Source organism: Pomacea canaliculata, linkage group LG10, assembly GCF_003073045.1.
Source record: "Pomacea canaliculata isolate SZHN2017 linkage group LG10, ASM307304v1, whole genome shotgun sequence".
Lineage (NCBI taxonomy): Eukaryota > Metazoa > Mollusca > Gastropoda > Architaenioglossa > Ampullariidae > Pomacea > Pomacea canaliculata.
Window position 1 is genome coordinate 6089004 of NC_037599.1, and position 19202 is coordinate 6108205.

General features: G+C 45.5%; 1 protein-coding gene and 1 long non-coding RNA gene across 11 annotated transcripts in view; one reads left to right on the top strand and one right to left on the bottom strand.

Moving 5' to 3' along the window:
* Positions 1-19202, bottom strand: part of LOC112573234 (cAMP-dependent protein kinase catalytic subunit beta) — a 144513-nt gene that overhangs the window by 54928 nt on the left and 70383 nt on the right. Inside the window, exon 1 of one of the 9 annotated variants that reach the window (XM_025253420.1) lies at positions 7833-9226. The exons of 7 other annotated variants lie outside the window; for them this stretch is intronic. In XM_025253420.1, the coding sequence (XP_025109205.1) occupies positions 7833-7890 (58 nt within the window). In that variant the 5' untranslated portion in view covers positions 7891-9226. Of the gene's footprint in view, positions 1-7832; positions 9227-19202 lie in introns of those variants that run through there. One more of the 9 variants, XM_025253422.1, reaches the window with a different exon arrangement.
* On the top strand, positions 554-18631 carry LOC112573237. Of its 2 annotated transcripts, none has more exons than XR_003101189.1 (3): positions 554-759; positions 13265-13585; positions 17782-18631. It is a non-coding gene; the product is annotated as an uncharacterized LOC112573237 (long non-coding RNA). The 2 variants fall into 2 exon arrangements; XR_003101190.1 differs by lacking the exon at positions 17782-18631 and adding an exon at positions 13816-17167.

Sequence of the window (19202 nt, forward strand, 5' to 3'; positions counted from 1 at the left end):
AGGTTGCTGGTCCTTGGAGATAAAAAGAACAGGCGATCATCACGTCGCCAATGTTCTTTAATCAATCGACCCTTCACTCCAGTGGAAGTTGAAACACACTTCAGATACATTTGAGAGGTTTTAAGATGGTCGGAATTTAAATTAAGAGAGCACAAAATAGAAAGCATCTATGCTCCCTGTACGAGAAGGCAAAGTAGGAGTCACTCGCAACTCGCAGGTCGCCAACAGCTGTTCCGAGTTCTCGAGTGACATTCTCGTTTCCACCTTGCCCTTCTTAGTAGTGCTTTCACATTCTGTAAGTGCTAGAGACGCCTGCTAGACTAATAAACACGGTGACCACCCAGTTTATTCCATGGACACGGCGATCGTCTACCGGGCGCCTGGCAGCAGTCAACCCAGCTTAACGAGAATTCCTGCATCACACTTCCCAAGGACAACGGAGGGATGAGTCTCATTATTTCGGAAGACAGATAACGAGAAAATTTCTGAGCGACGACAGCTGCTTCCAGCTGACAAAGACTTGCATCATCCGCGCGTCAGTTACGGAAGTGTAGCAAGAGGCGTCGGACAGACCACACTTACCTCGGCCGTGCGGTGGGCTTTGCACTTCCGCCACCGACAGCCATGCTGCACTGATGCTTCGTGCGCGAGAAAGAAGGCCACAGCACTAGTATTGTGCCAAGAGGCTGTTAGGCCTCGAAGAAAAGAGAATGAGTGCGCACGCGCGTGGGAATGAGCAAGAGGGATAGAGAAAACAAGGTAAGACGTACGGCATTAGCGTTCATTTGATTCGTCCGTTTGTGAGTAAAATAGTGAACCGGAAGTAAGGTAATGACCCGTGTCTCGTTAAAAGGCGCTTAGCGTCGCTCCGCTGAAGGCGAGAAGAGTTTGTGGAAAACATTTTTATCTAGAAAATCCTACTTCGCTTCTGGCACCGATGATTGGCAGCGCCAGTTGATGGCTCTGTAACGCCAGCTAATATAGTGTTTGCGGTGTCTTGTGGGAAGGGGGGATTGTAATGGCTGGCGTACAGTGTAAAGTTTAATTAATGATGCAGAAAACAGCTATGCTCAAAAACATATCCTACTTGAAAACCGTGGCAGTGGTGGCGGTGGCGACGGAGTGACGACGGCAATGTTGATGGCCAACAGTTCGTTAGGAAGGATCGTATTGGGAGGATCGTATTGGGGTCAGGAGCCAGTAGTGATCGATGGGGTAGTGGGGAAGGCACGCTGATTTCAGAACCACCAACCTTTTCCCTCCCCACCCTCTGCCAATCAAATTGTGTCCAGCAACAGCAGACGGTCTAGTGCAACAGCTGCGCTCGCAACGGATTCTACTGCACTTGAACGCTCACAATAACTTGCCGCCATTTGGAAAATTCTCGACACGCCAGCTGGAAGTGTCGGCAGATGCACTGCTCGCTGCAGACAAACTTAATTAAGCTAAAGGCTCTCTTTGTTGATGATGATCTTGAAAAACTGTGACTTTCATTAGCAGCAATTATGTGATGACATTATTTGGCGTCTGACATAATTTTAAGACACACACGCTACAATGCTAAAAAAAGACTTGCGCAAAAATCTTGTATTTATAATCAACTAACAAACGCCCACTGCACACTTATATACATTCTATACATAATTTTAAATTCATTACCTTTCATATTTTCATCGGCAAGCTGGCTGTGAAAATGCATTAAAAAGGTACAACTAATAAAAGAAGCGGTGCAACAGTAACAAAATACATACCTATAAACATGACAAATGAGTGATCATGGAACCAACAAAAGCAAAACTGTTGTTGTTGGTACATACATAGCGTTCTCTCAATGAAGCATGTCTGTTGTATATGGGCCAAAGAGTAGATGAATGCTCTCTTTAAACGAGGCGAGAGTGGGGAGAAGATTTAAGGGATGCACTGTTCTGCAGAGCAACAGCGTCTGATTTTATTAAAACTCGCCATTATCAAAGACAACAGTTGCCAAAAATATAAGTTTTGGATCTCTCTGATCCACGTATTCGCTTTCCCACACGAACCTAGCGACAAGTCGCATTAACGGATTCAATAGAGAGCATTTCTTTAATGGAACACGTCTACATTCTGGAAACAAGCTTGATAAGTCTTTTAATAGCATCATAATAATAAGCCAGCTTTGAACAAGAACGTCAAAGATACGAACTAAAAACTTTAAAGTCCCGCAAATGGAGTTTGTAAAACACCTCAGCTACAAATCCTGAAGACTCGCAGCACAACTTCATGGCGGCGTTCAAGCGCATGACGATGAAACTTCTAAGCTGAGATGATCGAATTTCAACAAAGGCTATTATTATAGTTCTCGTAACGCATGACGGCAACTAATACCCAGACACATAGAGAGCACACACAACTTCTACAGAGCAAAATAATAAAGGGCCATGGTTCTTTGAAACAGGTGTCGCTTTTCACACGACTGCAGTTTAGTTTCTGCCAACTCTTCTTACCGCTCTCTCTCTTGTCTCTGCCTCTTCTGTTTGCAACGTGTTTGTCAAGGCTACAACAAACACACACACAGAGAGAATTGGGAGAGCGAGGGAAGACGGAGAGAACTGAGTGGGGGAGGCAGACGGATGAGCGCCCTGGAGGATGGGAGGGTTTGTGGCAATCGTCGAAGGACGACGCTGAGGGTAAGGATAAGGAGACGCCTTGTCTCGGACTCGACTCCGACAGCCGCCAGTCGTGACCAGCCTGTGATAAACTCACAGTCACCTTCACCTCATAACAGCACTCCAATGTAAGTTCCCAAATGCAAAGACTGATTGCCAACAACCATCGTGCTAGATGACTTTGCTCTCAAAAGTCGGAAAGGCGATGTAGCCACACATTTTGATAGGCATAAGAAGTAATGGTGCATTTTATTAATAACGAAAAAAAAAGGACATAAGCGTTCTCTATCGCAGCGAAGGTTGTTTAATAAGAAAGAGAAGCAACATGAGAAAAGACTCAGAGGTTGTGCTGACCTTAGTTGTGTAAAGCTTGAATTCCTAACGACGAATGCTTTTGAGGCTGTTTTTTAGCCTTAACAACTACCAAAAACGTGTGCGGACAGAACATAAGCGCCCACATATCCACAAGCAGGAGATGGAAACAGAGTAGTCATTGTCAGCCTCTACCTAAGACCTCGACAGAGAAGCTGACCGAAAGTCCAGACAACGAACAACGAGAAAGGGGCAAACATACCCCCCCCCCCCCCGCAACTCTTCCCACGAAGCTGCCTCATCCCCCTGCAAACAGCTGTCTCCATAGCAACAAGCGACGGCTATCGGTTTCTTCGGACTGTCCCCGGTCACCTCAAACCCCCTTCGTCCCCACTCAGCTTGTGCCCTTGGTGCACTGCCACCGGTCTCGCTCTTGCACAGCATGACAATCAACCTTCGCTATCTCCCTCCTCAACCACAACGCCGTCGCTCCACTGCCTTACATTCACTGTAGTCAGTGTAGTGAGTGTAGTGGGCCACAGCGCTCTATTACACGTGTCATAGTTTCACAGATAACAGCCATTTGACCAGCTCACAAAGAAACTTGCTTATTGAGTTCTGTCCTCTGTCCTCTGTCCTCAGTTTACGAGTTCTCCTCACTTTGCCAAAGAAGTGCGTGTGAGAGTGTTAGCGTGCAAGTGGTGAAATGATGTGATCGCTCATTAACTGCGCGTATTTGTAACCCTGTGTTAACTGACGAGTTTGAATTCCAGGCTTCAAGTTCCTTAAGGTTCCAATGAGTTAACAGGCCTACATCACGATTGGGGTAGTCATTAAAGTGAGCTGAAAGATGAGAAAACACCGCTTAATTACTACATATTAGGGGGAATTCTGCGTGCAGCAGAGTCGTGCATAGCAAAATGCTGTTTTTCCGGAGTAATACATCAACATTATGTTGTACTTGCACTGAAGCAAAGAGGACCTCTGCTCCTTAACACAGGAAGTTATGAGACCTGGGGTTTAGTTTCAAAACCTTGTTAAAATTGTTCTAAAAAAGATAAATTATATATTTTTGTGTAAAATCGCCCCCATGTCATTTAGGGGCGCTGCAAAAGTAATTATGAAAAATGTGCTGATGGCTTCAACAGTTCTATCTTACTGCAAACAATTTTATGTTTTAACAGTTTGAATATTGTGTTGTGCTCTATTTCTGGCGTTTTGTAGAATGCAGCTATAATTCAACCAGACTCTACACCAAGATTCGGACTAGTTTGCATTAACTGTTCCCGTTTCCTTCAAAAAATCCTTATGAATGTCAAGATTGAACGATCACTGTGTACTCCGTTAGGTACGAGCACAGAGGATATCAACGCTCTTGCAAACAAGTCTCACTCTATGAACGATTACACTACCGTACGGTAACATCGTGTCATTCTCCCAGATACCTGCCTTCACGAGTTAGCTCATAAATATTTACAGTGTTATTTAGCGGATGCTTACATAAGCCACTCCTCTTACATCCACAAAAACGTTGTTTTTTAATGACATCGGCAAAGATGCGCGTGTGTGGTTTGTTTTTTGACCGATGCTTACATGCATGTGATGTTATTTAAGCTGCTGTTAGTCTACACAATGCTTGTTAACTGTTGCTGAGGAGCTGATGCCCAGACATGCGGCGCTGTGCGGCGGTGCTGTTACGCAACTGTCGCTCGTGCCTACATTCCTGCAATGCCTACACACGCTACTCAGCTGACACCTACGTCCACAAGAAACCAACCATGTGGTGCCGTCTGCCTCCCACAATTCTATACTGTTGCAGTGTACAGTCTGCCTTATTCACCAGATGCCTGTACACGACACCATTAGCCGACCGATCGTGCGCGGATAACACTGGCCTTGGACCGATCCTTGGAGACAACGCGAGCACGGGCGTCAGCCATGGCGTTGTGGTCCTTACCTGGCTGAACTCGCAAGGGCACCTTGCCTACAACTTTATTTCACAAACACGATTATAACGACTTACAGAAATGAAACTCAAGTGTGCAGGGATGCGCTTCAGTCGTTCAAGGACCTCGGCCCAGCAGTAAACCGATAGCAAGGTATGAAATGATTCAGAAGCTTCAAGTTGCTGACTTTCCAACGGATCTGCAAATGCGCCGCAAGATGTCCCTAATAGCACTCGCGGTGGTAAATGCGACTTGACAGTTTAACCGACCTTTGAAAGGAAAAAAGAGCTCTACAAAATCCAAACCATGAACGCACAAGACACACAGACAGTCGCACCACTGTTACGGCCGCTTGTACAAAGATGCGTTACACGATCTTGATTGTAGGTTTCGTATGATACGAGGCTGGCGCTCATTGCTCCACTCACACCGGATCGTTTTCCATCATCGTGAAGGAGATGCAAATACGCAGTTAATAGAAGCACTGGCGTGTTGCGGCCTGCTACAGTTACAAGAGGCATATCAGCACTGGTGTGTTGGCCCCGGGGATTTCAACCTTACTTTGTTTAGCCAGAGCTGACACTCACACACCCCTGAAGCTGATGAACTGACAGTTCTGTTTTATTTTCTCTATTAGTGTTAGATGGAGTTCAAGCCACGCTGGTCTGATGTTTACTAGGAAAAGACAGGCTCACAGAGCCACAAGTCGACCACTAAAGGCGACAGCCTGTACAAGGTGCTACACTAACGAGTGGAAACAGAAGTCACTAGGGTCACCATTTCCCCTTCTAAGTATATGTGGAAGTGTGAAACATCGGTTATTTTGATCTCCACCCCTACCAAACCTTACAATGAGACAGATGTTCAGAAGAATGCACACATAATCATATTTAAGGCTAAAACCCCAATTTGTAGATCACGTGACCGACCCTCAAGCAGACGTTGGGTTCGGGCGTGGACATCGACTATGAGAACTCTGCAGATGGACAACTGATCGCACCGTGAATCCTGTTTCATTGGTTTCCAAGGCCTCTGAATACCTTGGTAATGCGAAGATACGAATATGACATCGCTCTTTAGTTTTAATTGTCTCCTTGACTAGCATTTATCTCCTTCTAAACGATCAGTCGAGAGTTGTACGAGCGTTCATACGCATGTACGCATCTGTCTACATATGGGCAGACACATGGACCACCTAAACAGATTTCTGTTAGGATTATATTGCATGTCGAACAGAGAGGCTGGACTAAAGAGACAGCTCTTTCTCAGTCTATCTCTCCCTGCCACACTGTAATCGTCTATTGTGTCTTGAAGGTTTGCTTTGACGAGACTATAAAATACAATGACAGCGACACTGGCCTGGCCATGCGAGCGCCGGGAGCACATTAATCTTGAGCAGCACACGGCCAATACCTTTGACCTGCGCTTTGCGTTCATCTCTGCATGAGTGACAGCTGTGCTCCGGGTCGAAAATGTCGTCGTGTCCCATCAGGCTCACTATCTCAATTAATTGACTAAAGGCCGACCGCGTTAACTTTAGATGAAACCGCCTTCTTGTGATCATGGCTGATATTAAACTTTAAATGACAATTTGAGTTTGGAAAAGTTTTCGCCACTTAAGAAAACAATTTCCATGTTTTAGTCTCCATGGTGGACTTCTTCATCAGCAACAAAAGGAGCAGCTCCGGTTTTAGGATCACTCTGTAGTCTAAAAATTGGATAAGGCTTTTCTTTAGTGGAGGCTAACATCTTTTTTTTTTTTTATTTGTGTCTGTATCTGTACAGTAATCCGCGAATAAAGACAATGCTTATGAAGCAGCTTTCTAACACGTGCAGCTATCAAAGAGCTAAAGACCCATATCTTTTTACAGGCCTCAACACAAAAGGACTTGCAGCCAGTGCGAATCCTTTCTCCCTTCCCCCGAAAAAAAAAATTAAGGAGGGGGGTGCAGAAGCCTTGAGGGGCGACAAAGTCAAGAAAGGCCAGCTGTTGTACTTTAACTAGTGTACACACAGCAGTTTGTCTAGTCCTGTTTCACCACCACCCTACCCTGAAACAAGGTAATTTAACCGCAAATGCGTTCTCGAGTTCCATGAATGCATGCGACACGCGGACTGACTCGCGAAGAATTGTAAGCACTGCACACGACACATCTTGTGTCAATCCCCCGTCTCTCAGTTCTGGCTTATATATGTCTACAAAAGGTTGGCACGTAGTCAAGTCGGTGCGGGTTCGACAAGACCTACCTCTGGCGATATAGCGCGCTAATGGCCGGGTGTATGGATGAGGCGTGTTGTCACCCTATACACAAGGCACCGTGCTGGGAACCTGCACGCCCATCACAGGCCCCAAAAGTCAGCGACGCGACACGCTATCGCCACAAGCATGACAAGGAGACGAGATGAAAATAAACTGCTGCTTGATGGCTCGTCTCCCCAGTTTGTATGATGAGCGATAAGATATTTGGAGAACTGATATGACAGACACGAGGCACGTGGACTAGACTGAGAACTAGCTCGTGTCCCAGTGAGTGAGAGAGATGCACAAATGTCTTAACAAGTACCCAATGTCAAAAGCTTATGATAAATCGGGAGCAGTGTTCTACATACATAAAAGAGTCTACGGAATGATGAACTTTATCGAGGCACACTACTCCAGTTTTATAGTCAGCACGTATTACATAAAATACATCAGTAAAGTGTGTGTGTGTGCTGTAGATGAGAGGGGAGTGGGCGATGGGAGATCATGGACATGGAAGGAAGGTAAAGTGCTTGCAACAGACACTAATTGGATTACGTGGATGTTGAGCAAGTTTAGTGTGACTGTCATAATATCTACATTTGGCGAGGTGTGGCTAACAAGGCGACAGAGTGGGGGAAAGCAATGGCTACCATGCAGAGATACGTTAGACATAATGGCAGGACTTACAGAATTTTGCAGTCTCAGTCTGTGACGGGACGGATGATGATTGGTCGGACTCTGCCATTCTTAGGGTATGGGAATCCTGTCAGGTCTCCGAGGGACCAGCTTGAACACCGCCTTATCCTCCACAACTCCGGCTATTTCCACAATGAACTATTTAAAAAAAACAAAAAAGGGAACTGAGGCTGCCGAGCCCTGAAGAAGACACTTGAAGTGTAGCACCACACAAAAAGGCCCAGGTAAATAGCACGCGTCCTTTGTCGTGTGATGTGTGACGATCACAGTGCGCACGGTCTGTGCCGCCTGCCGCAAGGGTTTGTCGTGTGATAGCAACAACACTCGTTACCTTCTGTGGCCGTACAGTGCGACTCGCCGAGTGTAGCTGTGCAACGATACGCACGCACTAACGCCACAGGGGAGCTGACTGGCCCCTCAAGAGTCCCTTGCCACCGGATAGCAGGACAGGCGACGAACTTTGGAGGTGTTCGTTGCGGAATTCGGTCACAGGCCAAAACTTTCCCCTCCCATCACTTCTCCCCCGCAGAAAGAAAAATCTCTCAGCCACACAACAAAACCAACAGGCAAAAGTTTCACGAACTTTTGGTGCGATCTTGCTTGCGGTGGCCCCTTTCCCAGATAAATAGTGGACGACCGAAGGTGATCAGTTTCTGCCGGCAGTGCTCCAACACATCAACACGATAATCTGCTGAACATTATCAGTTGGCGATCGAAAACAATTCGAATGTTTTATGGGTAACACGGGTGGGTGGCTGAAGGGTGCACCAAACGGGTGAAGATAGCTATTATAAATTTAAAAAATACAGCCAACCATTCAAACAAACAGGCGGCGTTGGTGGCAGAGGGCGGCGCTAGAGGTTCGCTGAAAATGTTCAGATGTTACCAAAAACTTGTCACAGGTAGACAAACAGACCCAGCGCCGGACCACCTTCCCAGGGCGCTTCTCGACTCGACCCGCTGCTCGATCGATGGAGGGGATGAAGGAGCTGTAGTGATTCAATGTTCTCTGGCCTACTACCAAACCACGCTCTCTTTCCGGTCTTCCGTGATTTTTTTTTTTTTTTTTGGTAACTCCAGTCACGCTGATCCACAAAACCCTGAATCAACTGCCGGCACACACACACACAGGGCAGCGAAAAGAAAGCCCCCAAACTTTGAGCCTGTGTTGCTGTGAAGAAGGCGGAGGGAAGAAGCTGCGGGTCCTGGGGCCGGTAACAGCGTGGCAAGACGGGCGGCAGCAGCACGGGGGAAGACTTTACCTGGTGGCGAAGGCAGGAGGGGGCTTAGCCAGGTTAGAGGGGTGCAGAATGCAAAAGCCGGGTGGCAGGCGCTAAAAATAACTTCCGCAATCAGCATACAATTTTGTCTGTACCCCTGTAGTTATCTGCCGACCACAACTTTTCTTCCCCACGCACCTGTCCTAACCCACTAATCCGCTATGCACCGTGAATTTTTATTTCTTGCTTGATGTGAGAAAGTTTCCGGCAGAAAACACTGCAAAAAAGATGAAACAGCTAACGGGAAGTCGGTGTTGACCAGTCAGTGTGCGTGTGTTGTTGGGGAGAGGGGGTTGCGCGCGTCTATAGTTACCAAGTGGAGCTGTATACACTTTCCCCCTTCTTCGCGGGCGCGCGTGTGTGTGTAGCCAACGTTCTGCCGCCGAAGTGTGAGCAGCAGGTTTTATCAGCCGTGTCAAGCAGCGTCCATTACACTTGACAATTAGACTGTTGACGTGCAGTCGGCAGCCGCGTGCACGCCTTTGTTCCCACATGTGTACCACGCCCCCTTTCTCTCCCACTCCCCACACCCCCGGGTCACCGGCGGAAGGCGCAGCGGATGTAAACTGTTGCTAGCCGACACTTCTGCCCTTCAAGATGGCGATGACAGAGCCTGGATCGTGTAGTGGAGTAAATGTAGTGGCGAGTGTGCTTACTGGAGCTTGACAGCACGTGCAGCACGCGTGAGCGTATGTCCATTCAGCGACTAAGCGCTCAAGACGCTCAGTTGCAGCAACACTGCAGTGGCGTAGGGAGATGCTCGGCTTTGTTGGAGGCAGGGATGGGGAGGCTAAGTTAATTTTCTCTTGCTTCTAAGAGATTTTTCTGAAATTTTCCTAGTTTTGACCTGATTGAAAGTTCTCGGTGAAACGAGACTAAATGACTGCCTGGGGGCAGGAGAAACAAAATCAAGAAATGAGTTTGGGTGCGTCTCAAACCAGGTACACTATCTCTTGTGGACTTTGGAAAGCAAAGCCGAGAGATGTAATAGTTGAGACGGTATCGGCTTGGGCTAGGCTGTCCTACACCTATTTCTCCATAACACACGATGACAGATGTCATGGAGCCCAATCCTCTAGCAATAAGTCACTGATTCATTTGGGAGCTCTGGTTTTTGCAGAAGTTTTATCTACGGCCCAAAATGAAGTATTTCAAACAAGCCCAGAGGCAGTTTCACAGAGAGACTGGTTGATACTTTAAAAAAATAAAAGGGAAAAAAAACGACAGACTAAGGGTGACAGAAGTTTACCTCGAGGTTTGGCAGGCATCTCGTATACTATAGCGCTCTCCGCTGTTGAACTCTCGCTAACTGGATTGAGTGCCTCCGACCCTGAGGTGTGCTGATCCTTAGCTGAGCGAAAACAGTTCAGGGAGGAGGGGAGGGAGAAAAAGAAGCGAACAATCAAATGAAACGAGAATGTTTAGACTGCACGCTTCCTGCCAGAAAAAAATGTCCACGAATTCCTCCGGATGCTAAAAACAGTTCAGCAACTCGCTGTTAAATCCAAAGTTGCTGCGGTGAGAATTGAGGATCGAGGGGTTTGAAAGTCAGTTTAGGAACCGGCTGCCCGGCACATGTCTGTAGTTACACGAGGATGGCCGTTATCTCGTTGTCGTTAGTGAGGGGCGTCAGCAAAGAAAACAAGAGGCACTCGTACAAGGAAGACCAGTAAGAAGATACACCAACACCTCACCGCACCCTTGTGCTCATCTCTCTGACAAGATCCGCTTTCCCACACACGCGGGTTACAAACAGGATTTTTTCCTCAGCAACTCATAATCAAAAGGGTCTGCATCTTACAACTAGCTAAATGAGTTTCCTGTGTATGTATGAAGTCTGTGTATATATTGTGAGCATTCACAGTGAAGGACTGGCGGTCAGAGCAGCGGAAGTGTGGCGAGAAAGCCTTAGTCACCATTTACATAGCAAGTACGAGGGTCAACTTCGTGCCATGCCCTGACATCTGGCCAGGCGAGGTCGTTGTCCCCGCATTGAAGAAGTCGACCGATTCCTCTCTTCCCCCCAGTTTAATATACAAGCACATCATACACGCTTAAGGCTACAGCTGGCGTTCGACCAAACTGAGCTGGCTATGAAAATTGTAGTTAAAAGGATCATTCTTAATTATAACAAGCGGCTGGTTTGTGCAGATGTCAGTAGAACCATTCGTATGCAATAAACCGAAGGACGCTACACCTTTGACAGAGATGTCCCGACATATTGCGACTGAGTAGTCCAATGAAGACACAGCGGGTCTACTGGCAATGTGTTCATTCATTTCAGCGAGAGGATTATGGGGAACAGATTAAACTGTCATTGGTGCAACTCTTTTTCTAGGAATCCTGAAAAAAGTATTACCTTTGTAATGTTATCACTGATGACACTTCTTTTATGAAGCACAGAGCTGAACTATTTAAATATGACAATCTTGAACTGTGAAAAAGCAGCACATTTCACTCCACACGACTGTCGTATCTTAACTGCCCATTTCGTGCATTTTTATACTCTTTTGTTAAGTTAACTGAGCTCGCTATCTTCTGAAGGAACGCATCTACATAATTAAGTGCTTTTTTCCCAGAACGTATCGCGAAAAATGTCTGAGATGGATAAAACATTTGCAGCCAACCACACAAGCAGCTCATCCTAGAACATCTGTCATGAATCACAACATTTACTCTGCGCCAGTCAGTCGCATCATTCATAAATCTATATCAGTATGAAGAAAATGCAATGGAGAACTGTCAAGACGAAAAACATACGGCACTAGAAGATTCAAATATAGCTTTTAAAAAACAAACGAATGTCAGATATTGCCATCAACGAACAGCATCGTTAGCTACACGTGGATAGTGATGCAGATTTAAGACCTATGCAAGTTAGTGTAGAGTATGTCAGAGAGTATGGACATCAATACTCTGATTATTATCACTACAAAAAAGCAAGATTAGTAGCACCTCTCAATAAGTATCAATACAAACTACTGCTCTGTCGTCGCATTTTCTCAAGAATAGTTGAGGCCGTGCTTAATTGTAGCTGTACAGTGTATAAATATATCTGCCAAACTTCCCTCCGTGCCTCCAGTGCCACCCCATCCCCCTATCCCCCTATCCCCACCGCCACCCTTTTCTGCCCCGCTCGCTTTTTAGTCCCAGCTGGCTCAGTGGCAGAAACAAACTGCTAAAAAGTTATAAGCATCATATTCCCCCATAAATAAATGCTGTCTATACGGGCACTTTCCCAAAGCTTTCACCCGGTATTTGCAGCTGGTAGCTCGTTGAGGGAAAAATGATGAAATGCCGTCAGGCTCAGGCTCAAGCATGCAACAGTCTTATCTGTTCAAATGCTCTATCCTTCAGCTTGTGCGAGATCACAGGCAATAGCCTGGAGAAAATCCCTCGGCTTGGGACGAATTCCACATCTCTCATCTTCCGCACATGCTGGGGAAAGAAGGTTCTCTTTTGTTCCATGTGTTTCATATACATCCCTGCACTTTGAGTCAGCGATGCGGAGAATCAGCTTACCTCTCGTTTCATGTTTCTCTTTCTTGCGGGGTTTTTTTTTCTGGAAAAAGGGGGGGGGGGATGGGACGGAGATTTTGCATGAGCGGAGTTCGTTTCTTTTGTCTTCGCGTAGTCACTGACATTACAACTACAGCTTGGACTGTTCAGCATACTGCACAAAGTGCAGGTCACAGAGACCAGTGAGGATACGAAGTCATGGACTTAAACAACTTTATTCCTGAAAAATCGGGAGAGAAAACATAAGAAACGAAGACGAAGCTGACTTAGCAAGTCTTTGAGGAGCACGAAAAACTTTTGGAGAGGATTCTAAGGAAATGTAAAAGGAAAACTGATTAGTGAGAGCTTTGTTCACATGTCGTTTTCAAGACACGGTTACCATGTCTGCTCTACTCTCCTGCAAGAGATAAAGGAAACACTTTTGTCTGATTTGTCAGTTTGTCTTCAGCCATAATCAGATCAGCATTTATTTTAATATATTAAAATTTATTACAGAAATACAAAATAGCTAACTTTTAAAATTCCACTCCTACATCACTTCAACCCCATCGATGACATAATAGCAATGCTTATCTGATAAAACCCTGGTTTATGAAGTCATGTGTATATTTTTTCTCTCTACAGTCCACCTTGTATGCATACCACGTATCCAGGCCATGTTTGTCGAGATTTAAATTGCCATGCGCCGTCCATTGCCTACCATCCCCAAAAGGAACTGGCATGCCAGTGTGCAGATGATGTAGGTTGGAGATGTCGCTGCGAGCAGACAAAGCCAGCAGACTGATCTACGGCAGGTCACGTCCTCTCACTGGACACGGTCACACACAAAGCTAGCAGCAGCTTGCAGAGTGGCGTTACCGCCTGTAGTCTATGCCGGAAATGTATGGTCCACGCGGTTTGTTTTCGTTCAGACAACAATCTTCGGTCGTTGGACAGGACCGTCAGGTAACATCATTCGCTCCCTTTTCCTTCTACCACAGTAACAAATTCGACATCAGGTAGAGTCACGGAGTTCTCTAGAATTCCGTGGGTAGAGCTGACGACTTTTTTTTCCAGTTAACTGCTAACACGAGGCATTAGATCCCAAAGCTTCTGGTTTATTTACATTTCAGATTAACTACTAAAACGAGGCATTAGATGATAAAGCTTGCAGTTTATTCACATTTATTGTTTAGGCTCGCCGAGACTAACAGCGGAGAACTTCGCAAGAGGCTAAGCGTTGGTCTCGGCAGACGGACAGCAATCCACCTATACACGTCCATGCTGTGACGACCTGCACACGACTTTTATAGCCCTGTCCTTAACCCTGACCCTGTCCCGGTATAAAAATCATACACTGAGTGCAGCTGACATGTCTGATGTAGTGGTTACAGAGCATCGGGGCGGGTGCCCTCAAAGGAAAGGCTGGTTTTAAAGTTTTATTGTGAGCTAAGTCAAATAGCTTCCCTTTACACAATAAATTCGGTAAGTGAACTCTGTTATGTGCTCATTTGGTGTCCATTCCATTATCACTAGGTTTGTTGTGTGGGATTAGCGTGGGATTTTTTTTTTACGTAGCTTAGAATTGTTATACCGGAACGCAAGAAAAACCACTTTGCTCAGCCCTTCTCTGGGATACCAGAACAGTACTGTTAGCCCAACTGTTCACCAGCGAGATCGGATGATAACACGTTAATCGTTTGACTAAAATCATTCAATTGACCCCAACGTTCTGTAGCACCAACTTAACCTCAAGGTTGAAGCACTCCACTACAGGGGCAGATGAAGCCTTTTTTTTCATGCGTCAACGAGTAAACACGCAGGCACGACAAGTATATCCCCCCACCTTCCCCTAACCAACCTGCACAAAACGTCCGTCGGCTAAGGAAGTAATGTTGAACTGGCATGGGTGTGTGCCCCTGAACACCGAGCTATTCCATAAATTCAAGGGAGATGACAAGTGATAGTCCTAAGGCGGGTAATTACATGTGATAGTGAAATGTATCGTGTACGGTATACACATCGTGGGGCTGGGCCTCAGTTTCACCAGGCAATGTTCCTGGCCATATGTAGGCATGGCGTGGGTAGAGAAGCAGAGAACCTAAGCACCAGTTATGGACTATGGTTGTTGGACTTCTAGAGAGATCAAAGAGGAGGAAGGGAGAGAATGAGAGGTCAGGGGAGAGAAACACGCTCTCTATACAAGTTCTGTTGTGAAAGCCAGTGTTCTACCTCGAAATGCTCGCAGCCGCTACCTAGCTTCTATGCAAAATTTCTAAGCTGATCTTTAACTTGGTTTGACGAAGAGAGTCTGAGACTTCCCCACGTTCCTCGCATTTATGCCCAGCGGCTAACCTACCCCGACAGTAGTACAAGAGGTACTCAATGCTTCTTGGTCATAATCAAGAGCCGTTGATCGCATCCCTTAGTGGCGTACACGTGTAATGCTGCGGTAAAACAGAGAAAGTGATTGCAAGCAGCCCAATAATGTGTATGTAACCATCTCGATATGCAGCGATGAATTTTGTGTGTGTGTGTGTTATTTGGATAAAATCCATTCGCGATTCATCTGGTTCCATAGGAAAATGAGTGCTTAGTAGTTGAAGCGAAGATGCTCTTTGGCTGAAGAACACGCGAACCTCCTGCTTTCTATCTTTCTTTCCATCCATCCCATAATCACACCACTGGAAATTTCATAGCCTAGACTATCTTCTCCGCCTATATTTCAAATGGCTACGAGTGACCTTCCTGGCAACTTGACAAAACGTACTCTAATCCCAAACTTACAAAAATAAATAACCGATTATAGACACTAGCTTCCATAGTCTTTAATTTCACTTCAAAGATAAATAAACTGTTTTGTGTGCAATCCTGAACCAGTTAGGGTGGAGGGGTTTCCAGCTGCTGTGCAAGGGGGTGTAATTATCATTATCTGATGTGCGCCTGCCTGCAAGAAAAAAGAACTGCGCTCTCGTTTTCTGCTGGTGTTATCAAGTTAGATTTGGCACCGGCATTGAGGGGAAAAAAGCAAGCCATACTCGCGGTATGTTCCAGAAACGTAAACAATTGGGCGTTCATCTTGTCCTCAGATGGTGCCAGTCGGTCGAGAGATTTTGCATCGTACGCATCAAAACACCCTTCTCCGTGCCTCGGAACGACCTCCATCCGAGGACCGGAGGAAGTAGGGTGAAAGAATAGAACAGTGGGCTCGACGGATGATTATTATTAGAAATATGTTTGACCGTTAGAACAGAAGTTCTAAACGTCTTGACAGAGAACAGCAAGCAATGGAAATAATGCAAAAATGAGTAAATCTGAAACAAATGCACACCATATAGGTGACAGACGCGTAAAGATCTGATAATTATGAAAGTTATTGAAGGAAGAAGTTTTGTGTTTTAAAAAGTGGATTTTAAATAATGGGATCGCAAAATAAAGATAAGCAGCACTCGGACCTTTTCAATCTGATATACAGTACAAAGAAGAAGCACGAATAATCGAAGAGATCCGTTCTGTCCGTATCAGAGCTGTTCATTGTGTGAAGAGGTTACAGGACATTACCAGTGCACGCAGCATAGTTCTGCACTCTTCCAATGAGGCAGTTAAAATTCAGTTTGTGAGACAGGTTAATAATGTTGTTCGTATGATTCATTCAAGGATAATTGTAAATGCTCTATTTCAAAGTCAATTGCAATGCAGTAGTCTTTATGTGCATGTGAAGTTGGACTCTTAGAACACCTCATATTCAGATAATGGAAAGAAGTGTTTCTCATCAGAGGAACAGTTATAGGCACAACTCTCATTCCAAATGAGCAAAGGGGAAAAGGAAAGAGAGAACGGGGTGTGTAGGAGAAGTCTAAGCAAGATGTTTGTTATGGCATCAGAAAGTTTGTTAAATATTTACTGTCTGTACTGCGGATTAAAACGACTGGAATGAAGGTCAAGGCACACACTACAGCAGCCCGACAGAGACGACACCTTGAGTGACCCACTTGCCGCAGGGACATCTGACTATCTGATTGCTGATGTACTACTGATACGCCTGGCTCACCTGAGACTTGTGAAGTTTAGGCTGTTCGTGTTGATCTACATCGTGTTAAAAATGTGGACTGGAAGTAAAACAAATCTCAATCATAAGCCGGGGATCAGGCCCATCCAGTGCCGTAGGGAGGTTTGATGCGCGCGGATCGACAGGCGGCTGTTTATAAGACTTGTAAATCGCACCGGTCCCATGAAAATAGTCAAGTCGTTTGATTGTGACGTCACGCGCACCTTTCTCTGGCGATTCTGGCATCTACGCGATTCGATGAGTGCTTGATGCATGGCGAGACGAGAGACAGCACAATAAAGCTGAGAAATGTGACCCGAGTGCAGCCTTGCAGTCCTCAAAGCCATCCTCGCCGTCAGTCTCGATAAGTCATACTCACCCTCCATGTTCATGTTCAGGAATAAAAAGCATTTGACAGTCAAGCCAAAAACTTTACGTTTGCAGCAATGCGCACGTTAAAAAATTCCCCCCCCCCAAAAAAAAAAAAAAACAACCCACCAAACAAACCAGATAAGAGATTCACAAATTATATTTGTACTTATACTGCTATCTAAATCCTGATTACATGCATTTCAGATAAAAGCACAGCGAGTTTAATTAAGGTCCTGTTGTAATTTTTATGGTTAAAGATTTCAGCCACTTGCTAGCAATTTACACAGCTTGGCAAATGATGACGTCATTGATAAATCAAATGTACCGAAGTATGGCAGTGCGTTACAAAAAAACGCGCATAAATCTTCAAACGACATTAAGTTCACTCAAACAGATTTTTTTTGAACGCCGACGTAATGCAGAAGTAATGAAAGATGCAACCTTTGAAGCGAGATCTTTGAACCCTCGTAAAACAAAAGCAAGTACACTTGCAGACACAAACCCAGTAACAAAAGAGACAACAGGAAGCAGCGTTGGATTGTCTCGTCTATCACACCTCAGATGACAAACACCCGAATTATGGTGGTGATAGTGCTAGAGGCGGTGTAAGTGTTAAGTAATAACTGTTGTGTGTACACAAAGGGCAAGAAATGACTGTCGCCACAGGCCAAACACCAAGCTCACACTGTTTAAGCTCCACAAGGAACCGACTACAGTAGTTATTTTCCTCTCTGTCCGACAGCCATGTCTGCACTGCGATGCCTGGCAGCTTTGAGAACTTGAGAAGAAAGGCCTGCTAGCTCTTGTGGTGGAGAACTAACTTACGTGGACAAATCACACACACAAGCCAGCGGCGCAGTTGGAAGAGTTTGTTGGTGGATGACCAGGTAATACCGTCTGCATATCACAGGAGACGGCAGATTGCGAGACTGACCACTTGGGCTCTGGTGATTAAAGGGCTTACGAATAAATGGAGTGCGTTAAAAACAAATGTCGGAGTCGATTTGTGTTGTGGATACAAACAGTTTGATGTACAAGTGAAAAAAAAACCTGTCGCTTATTCTTGCTGCTGAACATGTACACAAATCACAAGGAACGGCTTTATCTGTTGACGTTAGCTCCCTCGCGTTCCTTCCTCAAGCACATGTTTCAAACCAATAAGGAAATGCGATGAATAGCTTAAATTTTGACGAGTTCCATATGGTGCCTCTAAACCATAAATATGTATCTTACTATCTATATATTTGCCAAATGACACTGAAGGAAAGTTCTAGATCTTCTGGGGTTCCTGATACCGATATACAGTCCACAATTTCTTGAGTTAGGCTGATGAAAAAGTTGAAATGCTTTCACAGCAGTTTGTCAGAACTCAACTTTTGTATGGTGGTTAGCCGTGTCTATGGTCGCTTTAAGACCTTCAAGAAATACAAATACCGATGGCACAACAGACTATTCTGTCGCTAGATTTGGATGAAACATATCAGGGTTTTCTCTTATTTTCTCTTATCATTTAAGACGACACATGCCGAGGACGCCACCCTCAGACTGGGGTTGACTTCTGATCACCAGTATATTTCCATATTACACCCGCTCCCCCCTCCCACTCTCGTCAGTTCCCCCTTTCCTTAATGCCACGTCTGCTAGGTGTGATCCTGTCTCGCGCAACCATCCCATTTCAACTCGTGCTTTTAAAAATCTCGCCTCATCTCCGTTACCTCTACAACCGCTGTTCTCAACCGGTGGTACGCATACCCTTAGGGGTACGGCAAGGGCTATACAGCGACATAAATACGCGCATGACATTATGAAAATAAGTACATGTACTTTTATGTGCGAAGGGTATCCGCGGACATACTTTCACCCTTTGGGAGGTGGGGGTGGGGGGAGTACAGTGGCTCTAGCGCACCCTTGTAGTCGCCACGGGTGGAAAAAAGTTGATTCAGGGAGAAGGGGAGAGAAGTGCACCTGCCAACGCGGAGGGGCGAAGACCACTAACATTCCATTCGCAAAATCACTTGTTCAAATCTTTATCACCACCCTTCGCCTAAAATGTGTGTGCATCTGTGTGTGTCAGTCAAAATGCACTTGGCATCTAACTACAAGTGAGAACACCGGGCACGTGAGTCGGCCACGCAGGAATGTTTTATATCCACTTCTATTCCT